Raw genomic sequence first — 18,506 nt, 5'->3', positions numbered from 1 at the left:
AAAGATTTATCTCTTCTTGAGGAGATTTGAATTATTTTATATGACTATTTGTTTGAATGTGATTTAAAGTCTTAAATGTGAAAGACGGGTGAGATAGAGTAGTGCTATATGAGAAAAGATCCCTGTATATCTTTCTTTGACTTTAGAAAAGACTATGGTCATATTGATTCAGTTGTTAAATTATTTGTATTAAGAGCAGTTTGGAAAAAAATAACTGAGGTTTGTTTGTTTCATTAATTTTATTTAGAAGTGTTGACAGTGTTCAGTTTATTTGGTTTATTTGCTGTAGTTTCAATTCAGAATTGGAGTTGGAACTTCAGAGAAATTGTTTGAATATTTTTAAATACGTATTTTTTGTCTGCTAGTAATCTCCTTTTAACATATGTAAATAGGATCTGGAGTACATTTAGTTTCCTGATCTTCACATTGTTCTTTTTGATATTAGAGCAGTGTGTTGTTTGTGAATTACCTTGGGACAATTTGAAACTGTTTTTGGAGATAATGAGACTTAGAACAGTGCAGAGGGAATTCCCTAGAGTTCAGTGGTTAGGATTCCAAGCTTCCACTTGGGGCACGGTTTCCATCCCTAGTCCAGGAATTAGATCCCACAATCCCATGTGCCCCTTGGCATGACCAAAAAAAAAAAAAGAGAGAGAACTGTGTAGAAAGAAAAATAGGTAACCCTGAATTTCTGTGCTAAACAAGCAAAGAACCAGTAGTGTTTTCTTTTTGTACTGTACCTTTATTATGGTACTTGTTTACTTATGTGTCTTTTGTGTTCATTATTTACATGTCTGTTTCCTTCACTAATTTTAAATTTATTGAGAGTAGTCATATTTTACTTTTGTTTGTTTCTATTACGGCACAGCCTGCCACATATATTCATCGCACCATAATATATACTCAGTAAAGATTTGCTAACTTGAGATGAACTTAGAAATTTGGTTTATAAATGATTTATTATTTGACTGCCAATGGTTTTATTGAAAGTTGGTCATCTTTAAAACTGAAGACTTCTGTGTTTATAGAAGATAAATACAGATAATTTTTGTAAACAGGTTTTGCTTATTTACATTCATTAGGAAAAGAAATACTATGAATAATAGAAATTTGACTTCAGCTTTTCCTATGAAACTTTTCTTCACTGCTCCAAACATATTGGCTGATTTGAGCTTTTATGTTCTTAGCATTATTATCCTTTTAAGGAAGTGCTTCCAAAGTAGAAAAGAAGTTAGGGACATAGGAAATCTGTCAACTAGAAAATGAGACTGAGTAATTGAGTCATTAAGTTAAAATGAAGATAATCATCACATTTTGTCTATCACAGATGATATCATCAAGTTGAATCGAAAGGAAGGAAAGAAGCAGAATTTCCCGAGATTAAATAGAAGACTTCAGCAAAGTAGTGCCAGGCAATTCAGGATGAGAGTAAGATGGGGTATTCAACAGAATTCTGGTAAGTTTTGCAAGTAAGCTTTAATAAAATGCCAATTATTTATGGGTTCATAGTATACTATCTTTGATACATACTTAAATACATCAGTGATTTATGTTTTTCCTTCTCTCAGGGTTTTGTTTAATCTTACAATCTGGTAGCAATTCAGGTTTCCTTAAATAGGTGATTAACCGTGTGTCTTAAAAACATTAAGTCATTTTAAAGTAACCTCAGTATATACAGTCTTTGTTATTTTTAGGGATATAGATTTGTAAAGGATCTTACATATCATAAAGTCTCAGTCTCCTTTGCAGTTAGATGTTAGTCTGTCTGATGGATGACTGTGTAACTCTAGCTTAAATACATTCAGTGGGAGAACATACCACCTCACAAGATAACTTATTCCATTATTGGAGACACACTGTTTACTAGAAGATTCTCTTAATTTGAATTAAATCATGCCTTCCTGTTAATTCTATAGAGTTATAGGGAACAAATTATCTTTCTTATATGAAAACCTTTTAAATACATGGAGACTGCTGTTTTGCATAGAAAATTATTTCTACGTTACTTATCTTATGCAGGATCTTTAAGATTTGTTAAATTCTCCAAAGGTAACACAGAATTGAATGCTTTAGATGTGGTCTATTATTTTGGAACTCTACATATACAGTTATTTTTAGTAATCTAGAAGCTTATTTATTTATAACATCTTGTTCCAAAATGGACTTAAGGTCGTAAGGGAATACTATTAATTATATGTGACTCATTAACTTTTTTAGCAGTTACATCAGCATTTTAGAATAAACATTTGTTCAGATTTTTAAAACTCAAGATCTTTTTTACACGTGAAAAAATGTTTGATAAACTAATTCCTAAATTGATTTTTGTCCTATATGTTAAAAAACATAACAAGTAATCTCCAATAGATTGAACATAATTAATCCTACGTTTAACAGCTGATATGCCAACATATCCTCAACATATACCTATAACTAAAATTAGACTGTACAGAAAAATTCATTCTTCCCTAATAATTTTCTTGGATAGCTGGACTCGAGAGAATAAATCTTGTGACAGGTATTTAGCTATAGAAAATTAATATTTAATTCCAGTGATTTATATTTCAAGATTTCTTATGTTACTCAACATACCATATTTAAATATGATTTATATTAAAATAATTTTAGAGTTCATAGAAGCCAGAAATACATTTGTTTATGCTAATCATTTGTTAAATACCTGATAAATGCTCTGAACTGACCAGCTTGTTGGGGTTTGTAAAGATGCAGTCTTTTACTTCAAGGAACTTCAGGTGACAGATAAGGTGAAAAACATTTGAATTGAGAAATATCATAAGAGAAATTCTGATAGTACTATAGGATTTTAGATAGGCATTTTGTGCTAAGATAATCGGTGGTAATTTGATCAATAAGGTGAAATAGGATCTTGTTCATGAAGGATCAGAAAAGCTTTCCTTTTACAGAGATTATGATCTCAGCGTTGAGCTAAAGATCTACAAGTGCCTTAGGATCTTTTAAGATTGAATTTGTGCTTGTATGTTCTTCACTTCCATGTGACAGGGCCTAAAATAGAACAGCTGCTCCTGTCACTGAATGTTCAGAGAGAGATGGGATTTTCTTAAGCTCTGATTGGTTTGGATAAGTTCAGATTTCCACATTGTAATGTCAGTGAGAATGTTAGCTTGAGGTAACAGAATAAGTAGAGAGCCCTTAGCAAATAATCATTTATTTTTGATGACTGAACACATAAGAGAATAAAGTTTTCCCAATTCTATTCCTGAAATTTAATTCAGTCACTCAATGCGTATTTGTACAAACAACCTAAATGTTCTTCAGGGATGGAATACTATACAACAGCGATTATCAAAGTGTTGTCCAGAGATCCTAGGGAATCCCCAGAACTCAAGGGGTGTAAACAGTCAAAGTTATTTCTATAATAGTAGTAAGACATTAATTGTTTCAGTCTTATTCTCTCATGAATGTACAGTGGACTTTTCCAAAATCTACACAGCATGTGATCAAACAGATTGGATGCAGAAACAGAAAATTTCCTATTAAGCCATTCAGTAAAAAGATTTGCAAAAATGCAAATCAGTGCTTCTCTTCTTATTAAATATTTTTGTTTAGGAAAATAATAGTTGTTTTTCATTAAAAAATGTTTTTTGCCCTACATTTAGTGAACTTTAAAATAGCATCGTTATTAAATGTTTTAGTTTTCATTTGTAGTATGGCTTGTTGTTATTTTTAGTCCCTAAGAGTTTTGCAACTCCATGGACTGTATCCCACCAAGCTCCTCTGTCCATGGGAGTTCCCAGGCGAGAATACTAGAGCCGTTTGCCATTTCCTTTTCCAGGCTATCTTCCAGACCCACGGATTGAGCCCTTATCTCCTGCATTGGCTGGCGGATTCTTTACCACTGAGCCAACAGCATACCACCCTTATAGTATGCTAAATATCAGTAAACATAAACTCATGAAAAGAAAAGCTCTTTGGGGTCCTCAGTAATTTTTTAAGAGTATGAAGAGGTCCTGAGACCAAAAAGGTTGAGAATGCTGTCTCTTTTAGATGCAGAAGAGGCAGGGAGAAGTTTGTGCGCTGATTTGAAAAGGAGCCAGTAATACAATTTCATACACTTTGTGATATGATATTTTCTAGAAAATCCCTCAAGTCTTCGTGTAAGTGATCTGACTGCAGAAATTAAGCAATTGGATGTGTCTGTGAAAGAAATTCATGAAGGAATTGGGCTGTAGATTCAAAAGAAAGATGAAAATTCCTATGTCTAGTTTTAGTTCTCAATATTAGTTGAACCTGTGGAGCTTTATAAATTAGACTGATAGTCTGGCTGCACTCCATTGCTACTGAACCAGAATCTGCAGAAGTATGATCTGGGTATTTTTTAAAGTTCCATATGTCCCTCTAATACATGACTAGTGTTCAACTGCTGCTCTGGTGAAGCTTAAAATGTGGAAGGATCTTCATAGAAGTAGTAGTTGAACTAATGAGAATGAAGGTACTCTGGAAAGACAAGAGAACTTTCTAAAGGGGCTAAATGAGTGAAAACTGAGAAAAGACTATTGCATGAAACGTGACAATGAAAGGGTGAAAAATAGAACTGTTGCTAAAACTGAGATAGAGCTAGTGAAGTTTGTTCAAAGGCAGAAAAGGAAGGAGAAGAAAGGGCTGATCTAGGCTTTTTAGAAGGTAAAGGAGAAGCTGTTGATAAATAAGAGATTGTAGAAAGAAAGGGTGATGAGAATGGGAACAGTGACTATAATAGAAAGCACCTAGGAATAGAATTTCCTTTTATTTGTGTGTTTTTTAAAATTTTATTGAAGTATAGTTGATTTACAATATTGTGTTAATTTCTTCTGTACAGCAAAGTGACTCAGTGATATATATATATATATATATATATATATATATATATATATATGGTTTTTCATATTCTTTTCTATTATGGCTTATCCCAGGATATTGAATATAGTTCCCTGTGCTATATAGTAGTGTACCTTGTTGTTTATCCATCCTATATGTACTAGTTTGTATCTACTAATCCCAAATTCCCAATCCTTCCCTTTCCACCTCTTTTTATTCTTGTTGATGAGATTTTTTTTCATGAGTCTTTCTCATCTAAGCCTCAAACTTTGGTGTAATAATGGATTCCTGCTCTCTTTAAACTTTCTCTTTGTTCTACTAATTCACTCATTCTTTTGGAATACATTCAGATTTCCTTGTTCCTCTCCCAGTCCTTATCATGTTATGTTTTAGTGTTGCAGTAGCATCTAGAATGGTTTCACTGTCTTCTGTCTTCCATTCAGTATAAGATACTGCTTCAAAACTGATATAATCTAATCATGAATTCCATGACCCCCTCAATTCCTATTCAAGTATAGTCTTTATCCCCACTTGGAGCTCTCTTATTTGTGCCTACCACATCCATTCACTTCCTGTCCTTTTCTCTAGACTCTCAGTACACTGTGCTTGTCTTTGAATTGTACTTGTCACTGTTTGCCTTATTCCTTATTCACATCCTTTGTGTTTTGTAGCTAGCTCAGAGCCTGCCTTTTCTGTCATAGCTGTTTGTTTTCTCTTTGGAAATGTACCAGATTATATTCTGCCTTTTATTATCCTTTAATTGTTTGGAAAAGTGTTCAATTTTTCGAGCCACAGAAACTTGCACTTAGATCATGGCTCTGCCATTTTCTAACTATGACCTCTGGGTAGTCACTATTCTTTGCCTCATTTTACTTGCAAAATTGAGATGTTAGCATCAGCTTCATCAAGTTCTCATTTAAAGTACTCAGAACAGTGCCTAGCACAGTAGTAGATCCTTCATTATTTAATACAAATAAAAATAGCAAGTTGTTACAGATTTAATTTGAACTAGAGGCTTTCCCATCATGCTTGATTTTCATTTGGTTGCAATTCTAGAAGGAAATCACACATAGAGTAGCAACAATTTGATCCTAATATTTTAAAAAGTTATACCTCTGTTGTTTTTTTTGATGATTATAAACACCCAAAAAAGGAACAAATCTACATGAATTCCCTACCATACAGAGTTGCCATGCAGATAGAATTCACTGGGAAGTGATCTGTAGGGATGCTGCTGCTGCTGCTAAGTCGCTTCAGTCATGTCCGACTCTGTACGACCCCATAGACGGCAGCCCACCAGGCTCCCCCGTCCCTGGGATTCTCCAGGCAAGAAGACTGGAGTGGCTTGCCATTTCCTTCTCCAGTGCATGAAAGTGAAAAGTGAAAGTGAAGTCACTCAGTCGTGTCCAACTCTTAGCAACCCCATGGACTGCAGCCTACCAGGCTCCTCAGTCCATGGGAGTTTCCAGGCAAGAGTACTGGAGTGGGGTGCCATTGCCTTCTCCCCCTGTAGGGATGAGGGGGCTTTAATTTACTGGAGGATGAGCAGGGTCAGAATTAGAGTGATACCTAGGACTAGATCTAGATAGATACCTTGGGCCTAAAATTTAAGGTGTCATTCATTCTCAAATTTTGTGCCTTAGGCGCCTCTCTTACCTCACCAAAGTCTTAGCTTGAGGGGAAGGGATAATGATTGCCATTGACTGTCCTATGCCACAGAAACAAACCTTGAGTTGCACACTAGAACTTGAAAGAAAAGCTTCTAGAGTCCCTGCAGCTCCCTCTGCTGACAAAGCCTAATATTAAGCCAACTGGTAAGAGACATGTTCCAGTAACAGAAGTGGGGCAGTAAAGGCAATGAATTCATAAATGGTTCAACCATCATAACAGGTTTTTCTAACTGCCTTGTTGAATTCTGGTCTCAAAATTGGTACACCACAAAAAAGCATTATGGAATTATATATTTGAGAATGACATATACATGATTATGACTTAAGAGATTCATCACACACATTAGTCCTGAGAAATCCTACAGTAAACTATTTTATTTAGTTTGACTGTGAAGCAAGTTGTTAGACCTGTTACCACATTCAAGGTGTATAGTATTACACAGGATTCCATTCTAAAGACATTCCCCCACAAATTAAAATTAAGAATAGCCAGTATCACAATTGTTACTTAGCATAGTCCTCTGGAATTTCTGGCCATTGCATTAAGAAGTAAAAGAATTCGAGGTGTAATTATTGGAAGGAAGAAGATAGTATTATTTGTGAGTAATATGATTGTCACTCAGAAATCCCAAGAAAATAATTTGAAAAACTATTAGAACTAATAAGTGAATTCAGTGAGATAGCTGATTAGAAGCTATTGAAAGCGCAGTAGCTTTCTATAATCCCAGGAATGACAATATGAAAATTATTAATAGGGATTTTTTTTAGATAATAACATATGAAATACCTTTAATAAATTTAATAAGAACTGTACAGGACCTATGGGGGAAAAAGCTTGAAACTTTACTGTGCCAATTTAGTGACCAAAGAAGACTTGAATGAGTGGAAAGACAGCACATTCCTGGATATTGTAAAGATATCAATCCTTGAAAAATTAATTATAAATTTAAAGTAATTCTTATATCAGAGCATCAAAGAAAATTAGAACTTGATCCTGAAAGACTGATTATGAACATGGCAGTTTGGGAATGAAAGATAAAAAAAAAAAAAAAAAACACACATGGAAAGTGTTCATTATTGCTAGTAAACTACCAAATGTGATGAGATTTTTTTTTAAATTTCAAACATGAAGTGATAAAGATTAAAAAGAATAATTGTCAAAGTAGTGAATGATGTGGAAAAATGGGCACCCTTATGTTCCTGGAAATATACATAAATACGGTCATTCTGGAGGAGATTTTTTACCAAAAGAATCAAAATCCTTAAGAATTTGCTTTACTCTTTGATACAGCATTTTGACCTTTGGAAATTTATATATTGAAGAAATTATCATGGCTGTGTATAAAAATGTGTTATTTATAGTGTTATTGTAATCTTTATGGTAGAGTAATGCTAGAAGTAACTGAAATGGTTTAGTGTGAATATTAAAGACATTAGAATTAAGAATGGCCAATATCACAGTTGTTACCTAGTGTAGTTCACAATATTCACAATACAGTGGTAACATAGACTACAAAGTAGTATTTTGAGTGTGAAATATGCTTGCTGGAAGATTGACTTGGCCTGCTTTCTGGGCCAACAGTACTACAAAATTGTAAATTACCTCATGCGATACAGTCTTTTGTGTTGCTTAAAAACAGTTGATTCTAAAAGTGTTAACTTGAAATATATGTGTATAAGTAAAATACTAGAAAAATGTAAAATGTTAGTAGTTGTTATCTCTAAGTGGTGACCTAATAATGGTGGTGACTTTTATATTCTTATTTATACTTTATATATTTTTAAGATTTCTGCAGTTGAACATGTTTACTTTTCCATAATTAGAAAATGAGTGTTTAAATAGATAAGACATATAATGGAAGAGTGAAGTAAATAATGTCATGTGCCACAGAGATTAAAATATTCATTGGAGTTTACTGCAGACTTTAGCAAAACCAGCTGGAATACAGTAAGACTGAAAACAAAGAACCCAAATTGCAGCATAGTAAGTAAATAGGAGATAATGATTCCACTCTAAATCAGTTGCCACCAAACAAATAAAGTGTGAGGCACCTGTTAATAATGTATTTTATCTAATCCAATACATCTGAGATATCTTTATAATGTATGATTAATATGAAATTATTAATGAAATATTATATTTTCTTTTGTTACATCTCAATTCAGATTAGTCATATTTCAAGTACTCAATAAGCATATGTGATTAGCAGCTGCACAGGGAAAATTGAGACTGTTCTCTTTGTTGAGAGTAATTCTGAAGAGAAGATAGTTAGGAGGAAATGTGAGAATCCTCTAGTCCTTTGCGGTCCATTACCAGTAGCAGAACCCTTTTCAGTGCAGCTTATAAAATATAATAAAAGAAGTATTATATAATAATAAATGAAAAACTCTCATGTCCTCCACCCTGCTTAAGAAAGACAGTATCCTATTGATTCTGAGATTGTTTTTTCCTCTTCTCCTACAGGTTTTGGTAAGAATAGTCTGAGCCGTAGAGGAAGAGTGATGCCTGGGAAGAGACGTCCTTATGGAGTTATCACTGGCCTTGCAGCTAGGAAAGCAACTGGAATTCGAAAAGGAATTAGTCCTATGAATCGACCACCTCTAAGTGACAAGGTAGGATGATAGTTAATCCTGAATCAGAAACTCTGGGACAAATGAATCTGTATTCAAAACAGAAATAAGACTCACAGACGTAGAAAACAAACTTTCAGTTACCAAAGGGAATGAGGGGAGGAGGGATGAATTAGGAGTATGGGATTAACAGATACAAGCTACTATACATAAAATGGATAAGCAACAAGGATTTACTGTATATCACAGGAAACTATATTCAGTATCTTATAATAACCTATAATAAAAAATAATCTGAAAAATATATATATTTACAACTGAATTACTTTGCTGTACACCTGAAACTAATGCAATATGTAAATCAACTATATTTCAACTAAGGAAAAAAAATAAAATTTTATTTGTACTAATATTTTTGTGAATGAGCTTGAGAGAACATTTTATTTGAATATTTTGGTTTTTTAATGTAGTACTTTGGGGCTTATATAAAAAATTTAATAATTAAATAAAAATGATTGTCATTCATGAAGAATACCTAAACTTCCACATTATCAAATATAAACTTTTTTTTTAATAGGTTCTTAACTTTCCTTGTACACGTGCCCCCGTGTGTGTGTATACAGTTTTTAACAGATGTGTGTCTGCAGTTTTTAATAGGTTATTGATGTATAATTTTATACTATAAAATGCATTTAAGTGTACAGTTCAGTGAATTTTAGAAAATTTAGAGTTGAACAATCATCACAATAATTAATTTTAGAAAAACATTTCTATCACTCTAAAGAGAAATCTCATGTCCATTCACAGTCATACCCCATCATATGCCCCCAAGCAACCACTAATCTACTTGCTGTAAATATATTATAAATTTGTCTTTCCCACACATTTCATATACAGGCATACCTTGTTTTATTACACTTCACTTTATTATGCTTCACAGATACTGCGTTTTTTACAAATTGAAGATTTGTGGCAACCCTGCATTGAGCATGTCTGTTGGTGCCTTATTTTCAACAGCCTTTGCTCAGTTTCTCTGTGTTACATTTTGGTAATCCTCACAATATTTTAAACTCTTTCATCATTGTATTTGTTATGGTGATCCATAATCTTTGATGGTACTATTGAAAAAAGATCAAAACTCAGAAGACTGAGATGATGGTTAGCATTTTTTTTAGCAATAAAGTATTTTTAAAGTAAGGTATGTACATTCTTTTTTTAGGCATAATACTGTGGCACACTTAAAGACTACATTATAGTGTAAATATAATTTTTTATATGTACTGGGAAACCAAAAATTCTTGTGACTCAGTTTTTTGTGGTATTTATTTTACTGCAGTGGTCTGGAACCAAATCCCCAGTAACTCCAAGGTATCCCTGTAAATGGAATCATACAGTAGTATATGGGCTGGCAGTTAGCTGTATACTTTTGAGGTTTATCATGTTGTAGCAAGTCTCAGTACTTCATCTCTTTTTATTATTGAATAATATTCCATTATATGGATATACTATATTTTGTGTATCCATTCACCAGTTGATGGACAACATTTTCATTGTTTTCACTTTTTTGGGTATTGTAAATACTGTTGCTTACATCCCTGTAAGTCTGTAGGGACACAGGTTTTCATTTCTCTTGGGTGGATAACTGTTTCCTCTAGTTTATATTTTTAATTAGAGTTATATTTATTTACCCACTGTAAATTAACTACTTTTCAAATCTTAATTGACTTTTTATTTACATCTCAATGGAGTAAATTTCTAATTGGCTAAATAAAGCACTACTTAAAATAGTTTCACACATGGTTTTTCTTTAATTTCTTATGTTTAGTAAGTCTGAATCACCAAGGAATGTAACGTTCTACTCTTCTATTTTTTAACCTGTTTGGTTTCTCTGATTATGAAAGTAATACATATTTTAGTTGAAAAATTCAGGACATGAATCATTTCTTAAAATATCTTTAAGAATGTATTCTGGTTAACCACAGCTCTCTTTACACCTTAACTTTTCAGTTCTGCTATCACCAACAGCTATCTCTAAAACTTTATCACAGAACTTGCTCCAGTAAAAATTTTAGATTACAACATGTGGTATAGTCTTTTGAGTTGTTTAAAAATAGTGACAATTGAAAGTGTTAAATTATAGAGTACTTACAAGCTCTATAAATTATAGAATAATGTACTGAATGGTAAGATGTTTTTATTCAAAGACTGAATGATTTTAGAAAAGGTATGGTTTGAAGTTTTCTGTTACTTAAGAACCTTTCTCTCAACCGGAATGTAGATTAATATCTGAACAGGCATGACTATGGTACTTGTGAAGCAGATCATTTTCTAGCAATTTACGAAATTTCTTTTTACATATAAATAACTTATACCATCCTTTTATATTCATTAAATGAATTACGCAAATACTTTAATATACTTAGAAATTTTATACCTTAAAAAAAATTCCTGACCATAATTAGACATTTTGTTACTTTATCTCTTCCTTTCCACAGTTTATATGAAATAGTAAGATTTTATTTCAATAAAAATGTGCATTTTCTTACAGATGAAGTGAATTACTAAGTGGGATGTGCTATGACTAGCAAATGACTGTGCTAGGAGGGGAATGAACATCTCTAAGAATGAATTTTTTTCTTTTGTTTAGAGAAAGCTTTAAGTATCTGCCAAGTGAAAGTTCTTAAGGAATTTTTTGACTGGAATATATTACCTTGTCAGTGTCAGTTCTATAACATTTTCCTTTTAGATTCACAATTTCCTAAAACTGAGGGTATGTTATGTTTTGTAGAACTTTTAACTGGACTATAATAGTACTAAACTATTTACTACTTCTGTAAACTTAAAAAAATAACTGCATAAATAGCAGTTATTTTCTGCTAATGGGTAGTTTTGATCATTTGTGTGATTTTGATAGTTTAGTAATACCTTATCTTCATACTGTGGAATTCAACAGTAAAATAGGAATAAATGTTAATGTGCAAGACAGTGTGGATACATCTCAAAACATCATGCCGAGCAGAAGAATTCAAACACAAAATACTATGTACTATGATCCTGTTTCTTTGAAATTGTATAAAAGGCTGAACTAACTATAGTGACAGATCAGTCATTGCCTGGGGTTAGAGTCATGGGAGGGAAGGAAATTGCAGGGGGCATAAGGAAACATTTAAGGTTAAAGGTACTGTTTTATATCTTGGTTATGATGTGTTACATGACTACATGTAGTTACCCAAATTCATCAAACTGTACACTTAAAATTTTATTACTTTAATACTTAAGTAATAAAAACTTTAATAGAAAAACATTCAAATAGACTACCTTAATTTCTTTCCCTCAAGGAATAATTTTTGATATCAAAATTCTGTAGGGAAAACTTACTGCTAGATATTCTTTGTAAACACTTTTGTACACATATACAAACCTTAGATTCATGAACACAAATTTCCCGATACATTATTGGACTATTGACAGTTCTTGACCATGTATCATCATTTAATTCATGTTGACTGAATACTCAGTATGTCCTAGATGCAAGGGATTCTGTATTAAAATCCCTGTCCTCATGGAGAACTCAAATAAATATTAAATAATTTATCACACAAATAACTAAATGATTATCATATGGCTGGTATTTTGAAGGAAAATGACATGTGACAGTAACATTATAGAAGGAACTTTTACATTTACCTATAAAATGGTCTTTGGTATTTTTATTAAAGACAAAATATTAAGCTCAGAATGGGCTATCATTAGTCTGATTTCATAGCGTTTCTTCTGTATGGTTGATATTCTTTATTCCTGCTTTTACATTTACTTCTTCTCTAAATGTTCATGAAAATGAAGACTATTATAATTTTTGTGTTTTTTAATCTGTATCTTTGGGATACTTCTCATATTTTTAAAATACAAGGGAATCTACATTAAATAAAAGATACAGTTCATATTGTCAAAGACTTTGGAAAAGCCTTCATGGAAAATATGGAAACCTGAATTAGGCTTTAATGATGGACTGAATTTATGTGGAGAGAGAAAAAGTGGACATTTCATGTGCTAATATTCTATGACATTGAATTTTTTTAATTTCTATTTTTCTACTCAGGTTTCTTTGCTATCACAACCTCCCTTTTTTTCTTCTCACACATTTGTTTTGGAAATTAGCTCTCTTCTTTTTAAAAACTATTTGTATTGATGTATAGTTAATTTATAATGTATTAATTTCAGGTGTAGCAAGTGATTCAGATATATGTTTTCAGATTATTTTTCATTATAGGTTATTACAAGATATTGACTATAATTCCCTGTGCCATACAGTAGATCCATGTTTCTTATCTTTTTTATATATCATAGTGTATATATATTAATCCCAAACTCTTCATTTATCTCTCTTCCCCTTACTTGCTATCCATTTGATAATCATAAGTTTGTTTTCTATGTCTGTGAGCCCATTTCTGTTTTGTAAATAAGTTCATATATATCATTTTTTTATATTCCACATATAAATGATACCATATATTTGTCTTTCTCTGATTTATATCACATAATATGTTTTAAATCTTTCAAGGATTCTAAATTGTTGATTTTATTTAGCATGGAATGCAGTATTTGTATTTGGCCTATGTCCATCTTTAAACCTACATTCCACACCATTACCTTCACTGCCTCCTCTCCGCCATAAACATACCTCAACATTCCAAGAATCTAAAGTTATAGTTTCTTCTTTCATATCTCTTTCTCTTTGTGCATATGCAAATCTCTCTCTGTGTTATAATGTTATTACTGTACTTCACATATCCTATTACATAACTTACCACAGTATATTATAATTACCCATTAATATGCATCTGTCTGTTAGACTGGATTACTTGAAGATGAGGACTATACTTAGATATCTTTGTATATCTGACTAATAATATACCTGTCCCATTATAGATACCTGATAGATATTTGTTGAATGCCCTCAAGAGACAGAGCTGCTCTAAACATTTTGTAACATGTCAAATTCTTTATATAATGGAATTCTCAACTTGAGTTTAAGCTGTGCCCATTTCAGGATTTCAGTCTTTAGTTGTTAAGATAGATTTCAGAGAAGCCTATTTGCAAGGGGTCTAAGAGCCTCTTGTGAAACAGCTCAAGTAATGCCACCGCTGAGTCTGAGACATGTCTGGAAATTAACCAGTCTTTTCAAACTTGGTGGATGCCCTGACAGGTGACTGTTTGCAGGGGTCCTGGGAAGGAGCTAATTAAAAGGAAGACTGACTCTATATGCTGGAGGGAAAGAGTGATTGTGAGCACACTGTAATACACTTTGTTTCCACAAAAGTCTTTAGACATCTCATAGAAACAAATAGACACCAAACAAAGCTTAAAACACAAATTCACTAAAAACACTAGAATCATAGAAGCACAAGCCACACTGCTTAGGACCCTCTAAGAGAACAGGAGACAAAGGAGAGATAACATATCTCTTCTACTTCTCCTCTGACCTAAAGGTCAACTTTTAGTCCAGTCAAGGTCAAGGAAACCATCAGAGATTGCTTGGCTAGCACGATGGTGCTGCACCTGCCTCAGGAATTTGGCTCTCTTACACCTTCACTTGACATCAAAATCATATTTATATGAAAGATTCCCAAATTTTCATTTCAGGCTCTCTTGATTCTTCTCTTGAGCTCCAAAGCCATGTTTCCTCATCACCTGTGTATCCCTCAGAGTATCTCAAACTGAACATAACCAAAATAGAAAAAATTCCTCCTTCTGTTTGAATTCTTCTTTAGTTGCAAGTATTTTAAGTATAATGTGGTTATCTTTTTGGTCACTTAGACTGGAAATATTCAAGTTGTTTTAGCTTCTCTGTCTCTCTAATCTGTACATCTAAGTAGTGGTCAGTCCCTGTCCATTCTGCTTCAGAAATGTTTATATGGTAGGTTATAGAGCATGAAGCAATCTAATTAACATAGTTTCTTGCTTTCTAAAAGAATATAGAACGATATTTTCCAGCATTAAAAAGGAAGGCAAACCTTCTGAGACAAAATGAAGTGCAGAGAAAACCAGTTGCAGCTCTCAAGAGACCTAACCAGTTAAATAGAAAGTAAGTACTCAAATATAAGACAGTATTATGTTATCCTTCATAAATAAAGATGGACTTCTTATACTGAGAGTTCAAATCAATGAATTTGCAGTGATGTTGTAGTTGTCTGGTCATTTTCGAGACAGGTATTTGGGATGTCTGTTTGAACACTCAGTATGGAAGCATTTAGTTACAGCTTCCTTATTTCTTAGAACCAGTGTTGTTGATGAATTTAATTATAGACTTCTTAAGAAAAACATCACTCTGTTTTCTTTGTTTCTCTTGACATATAGAAAAAGACTGCAAAAGGTGATTGTTTTGATAAAAACACCTCAGCCAGAATTATTCAAAATTCTGAAAGCTGAATTTGTTACATACTCTCAGTGGCTCTTAACAGAATAGTGTATGTTATTTGTGGGAAAAACAAACCTGAAAGGATTTTTCATGAATACTTCTTAAGCTTAAATTATTTATTTGTCTATGTCCAGTCTTAGTTGTAGCATGCAGGATCATTCATTGATTGTGGTGCGTGGGCTTCTCTCTAGTTGTGGCATGTGGGTTCAATAGTTGTGGTGCACAGGCTTAGTTACCCTGGAGTATGTGGATCTTAGTTCCCTGATCAGGGATTGAACCTGTGTCCCCTGCATTGAAAGGTGGATTCTCAACCACTGGACCACCAGGGAAGTCCCTAGCTGAAATTATTTTGATATTAAATTAAAAAGGGTATGTCCTGTGATTCCACTCTTGCGAGGTCCCCAGAGCAATCAGATTCAGAGAGACAGGCAGCGGAGGGGTGGGGGCTGGGGGCTGGGCGGAGGTGGGCAGTGAGTTGGAAGGGGAACAGGTTTAGTCTGTGAAGGTGAATGTTTCTGGAAATGGTGGTGGTGGTGGTATGACCACGTGAATGCACTGAATGCCACTGCACTGGCCAAAGTGGTAAACTTCACATGTATTTTACCAATTAAGGATATTTAAAATGTTAAAAAGACCGTTGTTTAAAATGTGACCTATTATTATAGTACTTCTGCTTTATTGACTATGCCAAAGCCTTTGACTGTGTGGATCACAACAAACTGTGGAAAATTCTTAAATAGATGGGAATACCACATCACGTGACCTGCCTCCTGAGAAGTCTACATGCAGGTCAAGGAGCAACAGTTAGAACTGGACATGGAACGGCAAACTGGTTCCAAATCGGGAAAGGAGTATGTCAAGGCTGTGTATTGTCACCCTGTTTAACTTATATGCCGAGTACATCATGCAAAATGCCAGGCTGGATGAAGCACAAGCTGGAATCAAGATTGCTGGGAGAAATATCAATAACCTCAGATATGCAGATGACACCACCCTTATGGCAGAAAGCGAAGAACTAAAGAGCCTCTTGATGAAAGTGCAAGGAAAGTGAAAAAGTTGGCTTAAAACTCAACATTCAGAAAACTAAGATCATGGCATCTGGTCCCATCACTTCATGGCAAATAGACAAGGAAACAATGGAAACAGTGACAGACTTTATTTTGGGGGGCTCCAAAATCACTGGAGATTGTGACTGTAACTGTGAAATTAAAAGACACTTGCTCCTTGGAAGAAAAGTTATGACCAACCTAGACAACATATTCAAAAGCAGAGACATTACTTTGCCAACAAAGTTGCGTCTAGTCAAAGCTGTGGTTTTTCCAGTAGTCATGTATGGATGTGAGAGTTGGACTATAAAGAAAGCTGAGTGCAAAAGAATTGATGCTTTTGAAGTGTGGTGTTGGAGAAGACTCTTAAGAGTCCCTTGGACTGCAAGGAGATCCAACCAGTCCATCCTAAAGGAAATCAGTCCTGAATATTCATTGGAAGGACTGATGCTGAGGCTGAAACTCCAATACTTTGGCCACCTGATGGGAAGAACTGATTCATTTGAAAAGACCCTGATGTTGGGAAAGATTGACGGCAGGAGGAGAAGGGATTGACAGAGGATGAGATGGTTGGATGGCATCACCAACTTGATGGACATGATTTTGAGTAAACTCCGGGAGTTGGTGATGGACAGGGAAGCCTGGTGTTCTGCAGTCCATGGGGTCACAAAGAGTTAGACATGACTGAGCGACTGAACTGAACTGAACTGATTATGGTACTCTGTTCTCTGTCAGGATAAAGTAGAAGTTGACAAGCTGTGAAGTTTTATTATTTCAGTTTCAAATACCATTTATTCATCTCTTATAAAAGATAATTCAAAGCAAAAAAAAAAACCACAAAAAACCCTGAAATGAAGTTTTTGTATATGTGGAATGGCTATAATTGTAACTTTACTCAACTGTCATCTCTTTGTTTTGAGAATCAATTGGGAGTACTTTTTTTTGGAAAAGAGGAACTTCTCAAAAATTTGTCAATTACCTGAGCCATTAATGAGTCCTTGTTAATTGAGATGGCTAGGGAAATTATGCATTTGAGCCTCTATAAGGTTGGAGGTAAGATGAGGTGACATGTTAAACATTTATTTATAGAAATAAGCAGATAAGTATGAAAATTTGTCTTCTACCAACTTTCTATAGAAATTAGAAATTGGTGAAAGTAAAGTCAAACATAATTAAGGTTACAATATTCTATGCAGGAGAGAGCAAACAGTGGAACAGTATGAATTTTTGTGTGATTTATATTAATATAATACGTATTATGAGTGAAGGAGAGAGATTTGGAGAATATGTTATATTTCAATATTTTCTCTTTATTGTTGGTTTTTAGCAGTTTGACAGTGATGTACCTAGGTGTGATTTTCTTTGTACTAATTCTTTTAGACAGTTGAATATTTGTAAGATAAATTTGCTCCAGAATTAACCAGATTGTTATATGATATCTGTAAATCAGATCTCAATAGCTTCATGTAAACAAGAACATAATTGAATCTTTGTGTTTAGTATACCTCAGTATTTTCACCTCTGCATTTAACTATTTTTGCTTATTTTTTCAAGATGTTTCAGAGTTGTTAAGTGGTCCAGACTTTTCATGGTACATGTGTTTTTTTTTGTTGTTGCAGAAATAACATTCCAAATAATTTTACCAGGAGTGGAAATAAATTAAGTCATCAGAAAGACACTCGTCAGGCAACTTTTCTTTTCAGAAGAGGCCTGAAGGTATAAAAAACCCTTGACAGTGTTTTCTTTTTACACAAAGGATCCTGACCATCCACCTTTAGTAATCATCAATTATAGACATGACCCATGATCAAGGTAGGGTTTGGGTTTAGGATATGGAGAACATGACATTAGATTAATTTTTTTCCCTCTTTTCTCTTTTGTTGTCATCAGTGGCAGTGTCCTATAAGAATTCAACATGTTATTTAGGAATAAATTTGTTTTTACTACTTATTCTGATACAGGAACCCC

At 33.6% G+C, this 18,506-nt stretch overlaps 2 protein-coding genes across 2 annotated transcripts in view; one reads left to right on the top strand and one right to left on the bottom strand.

The window, feature by feature from the left end:
- The window catches only part of RUBCN (rubicon autophagy regulator), a 97,082-nt gene that overhangs the window by 64,946 nt on the left and 13,630 nt on the right, over window positions 1-18,506 (bottom strand). The gene's annotated exons all lie outside the window — the stretch shown is intronic.
- The window catches only part of FYTTD1 (forty-two-three domain containing 1), a 30,997-nt gene that overhangs the window by 3,250 nt on the left and 9,241 nt on the right, over window positions 1-18,506 (top strand). Inside the window, exons 2-5 of the mRNA XM_055568517.1 lie at window positions 1,328-1,456; window positions 8,968-9,116; window positions 15,047-15,159; window positions 18,158-18,254. Coding sequence (XP_055424492.1) covers window positions 1,328-1,456; window positions 8,968-9,116; window positions 15,047-15,159; window positions 18,158-18,254 — 488 coding nt within the window. The remainder of the gene's footprint in view (window positions 1-1,327; window positions 1,457-8,967; window positions 9,117-15,046; window positions 15,160-18,157; window positions 18,255-18,506) is intronic.

This window comes from Bubalus kerabau, chromosome 2, assembly GCF_029407905.1.
Source record: "Bubalus kerabau isolate K-KA32 ecotype Philippines breed swamp buffalo chromosome 2, PCC_UOA_SB_1v2, whole genome shotgun sequence".
NCBI lineage: Eukaryota > Metazoa > Chordata > Mammalia > Artiodactyla > Bovidae > Bubalus > Bubalus kerabau.
The sequence above is the reverse complement of the archived record's forward strand: the minus strand, read 5'-3'. Positions and strand labels throughout refer to the sequence as shown.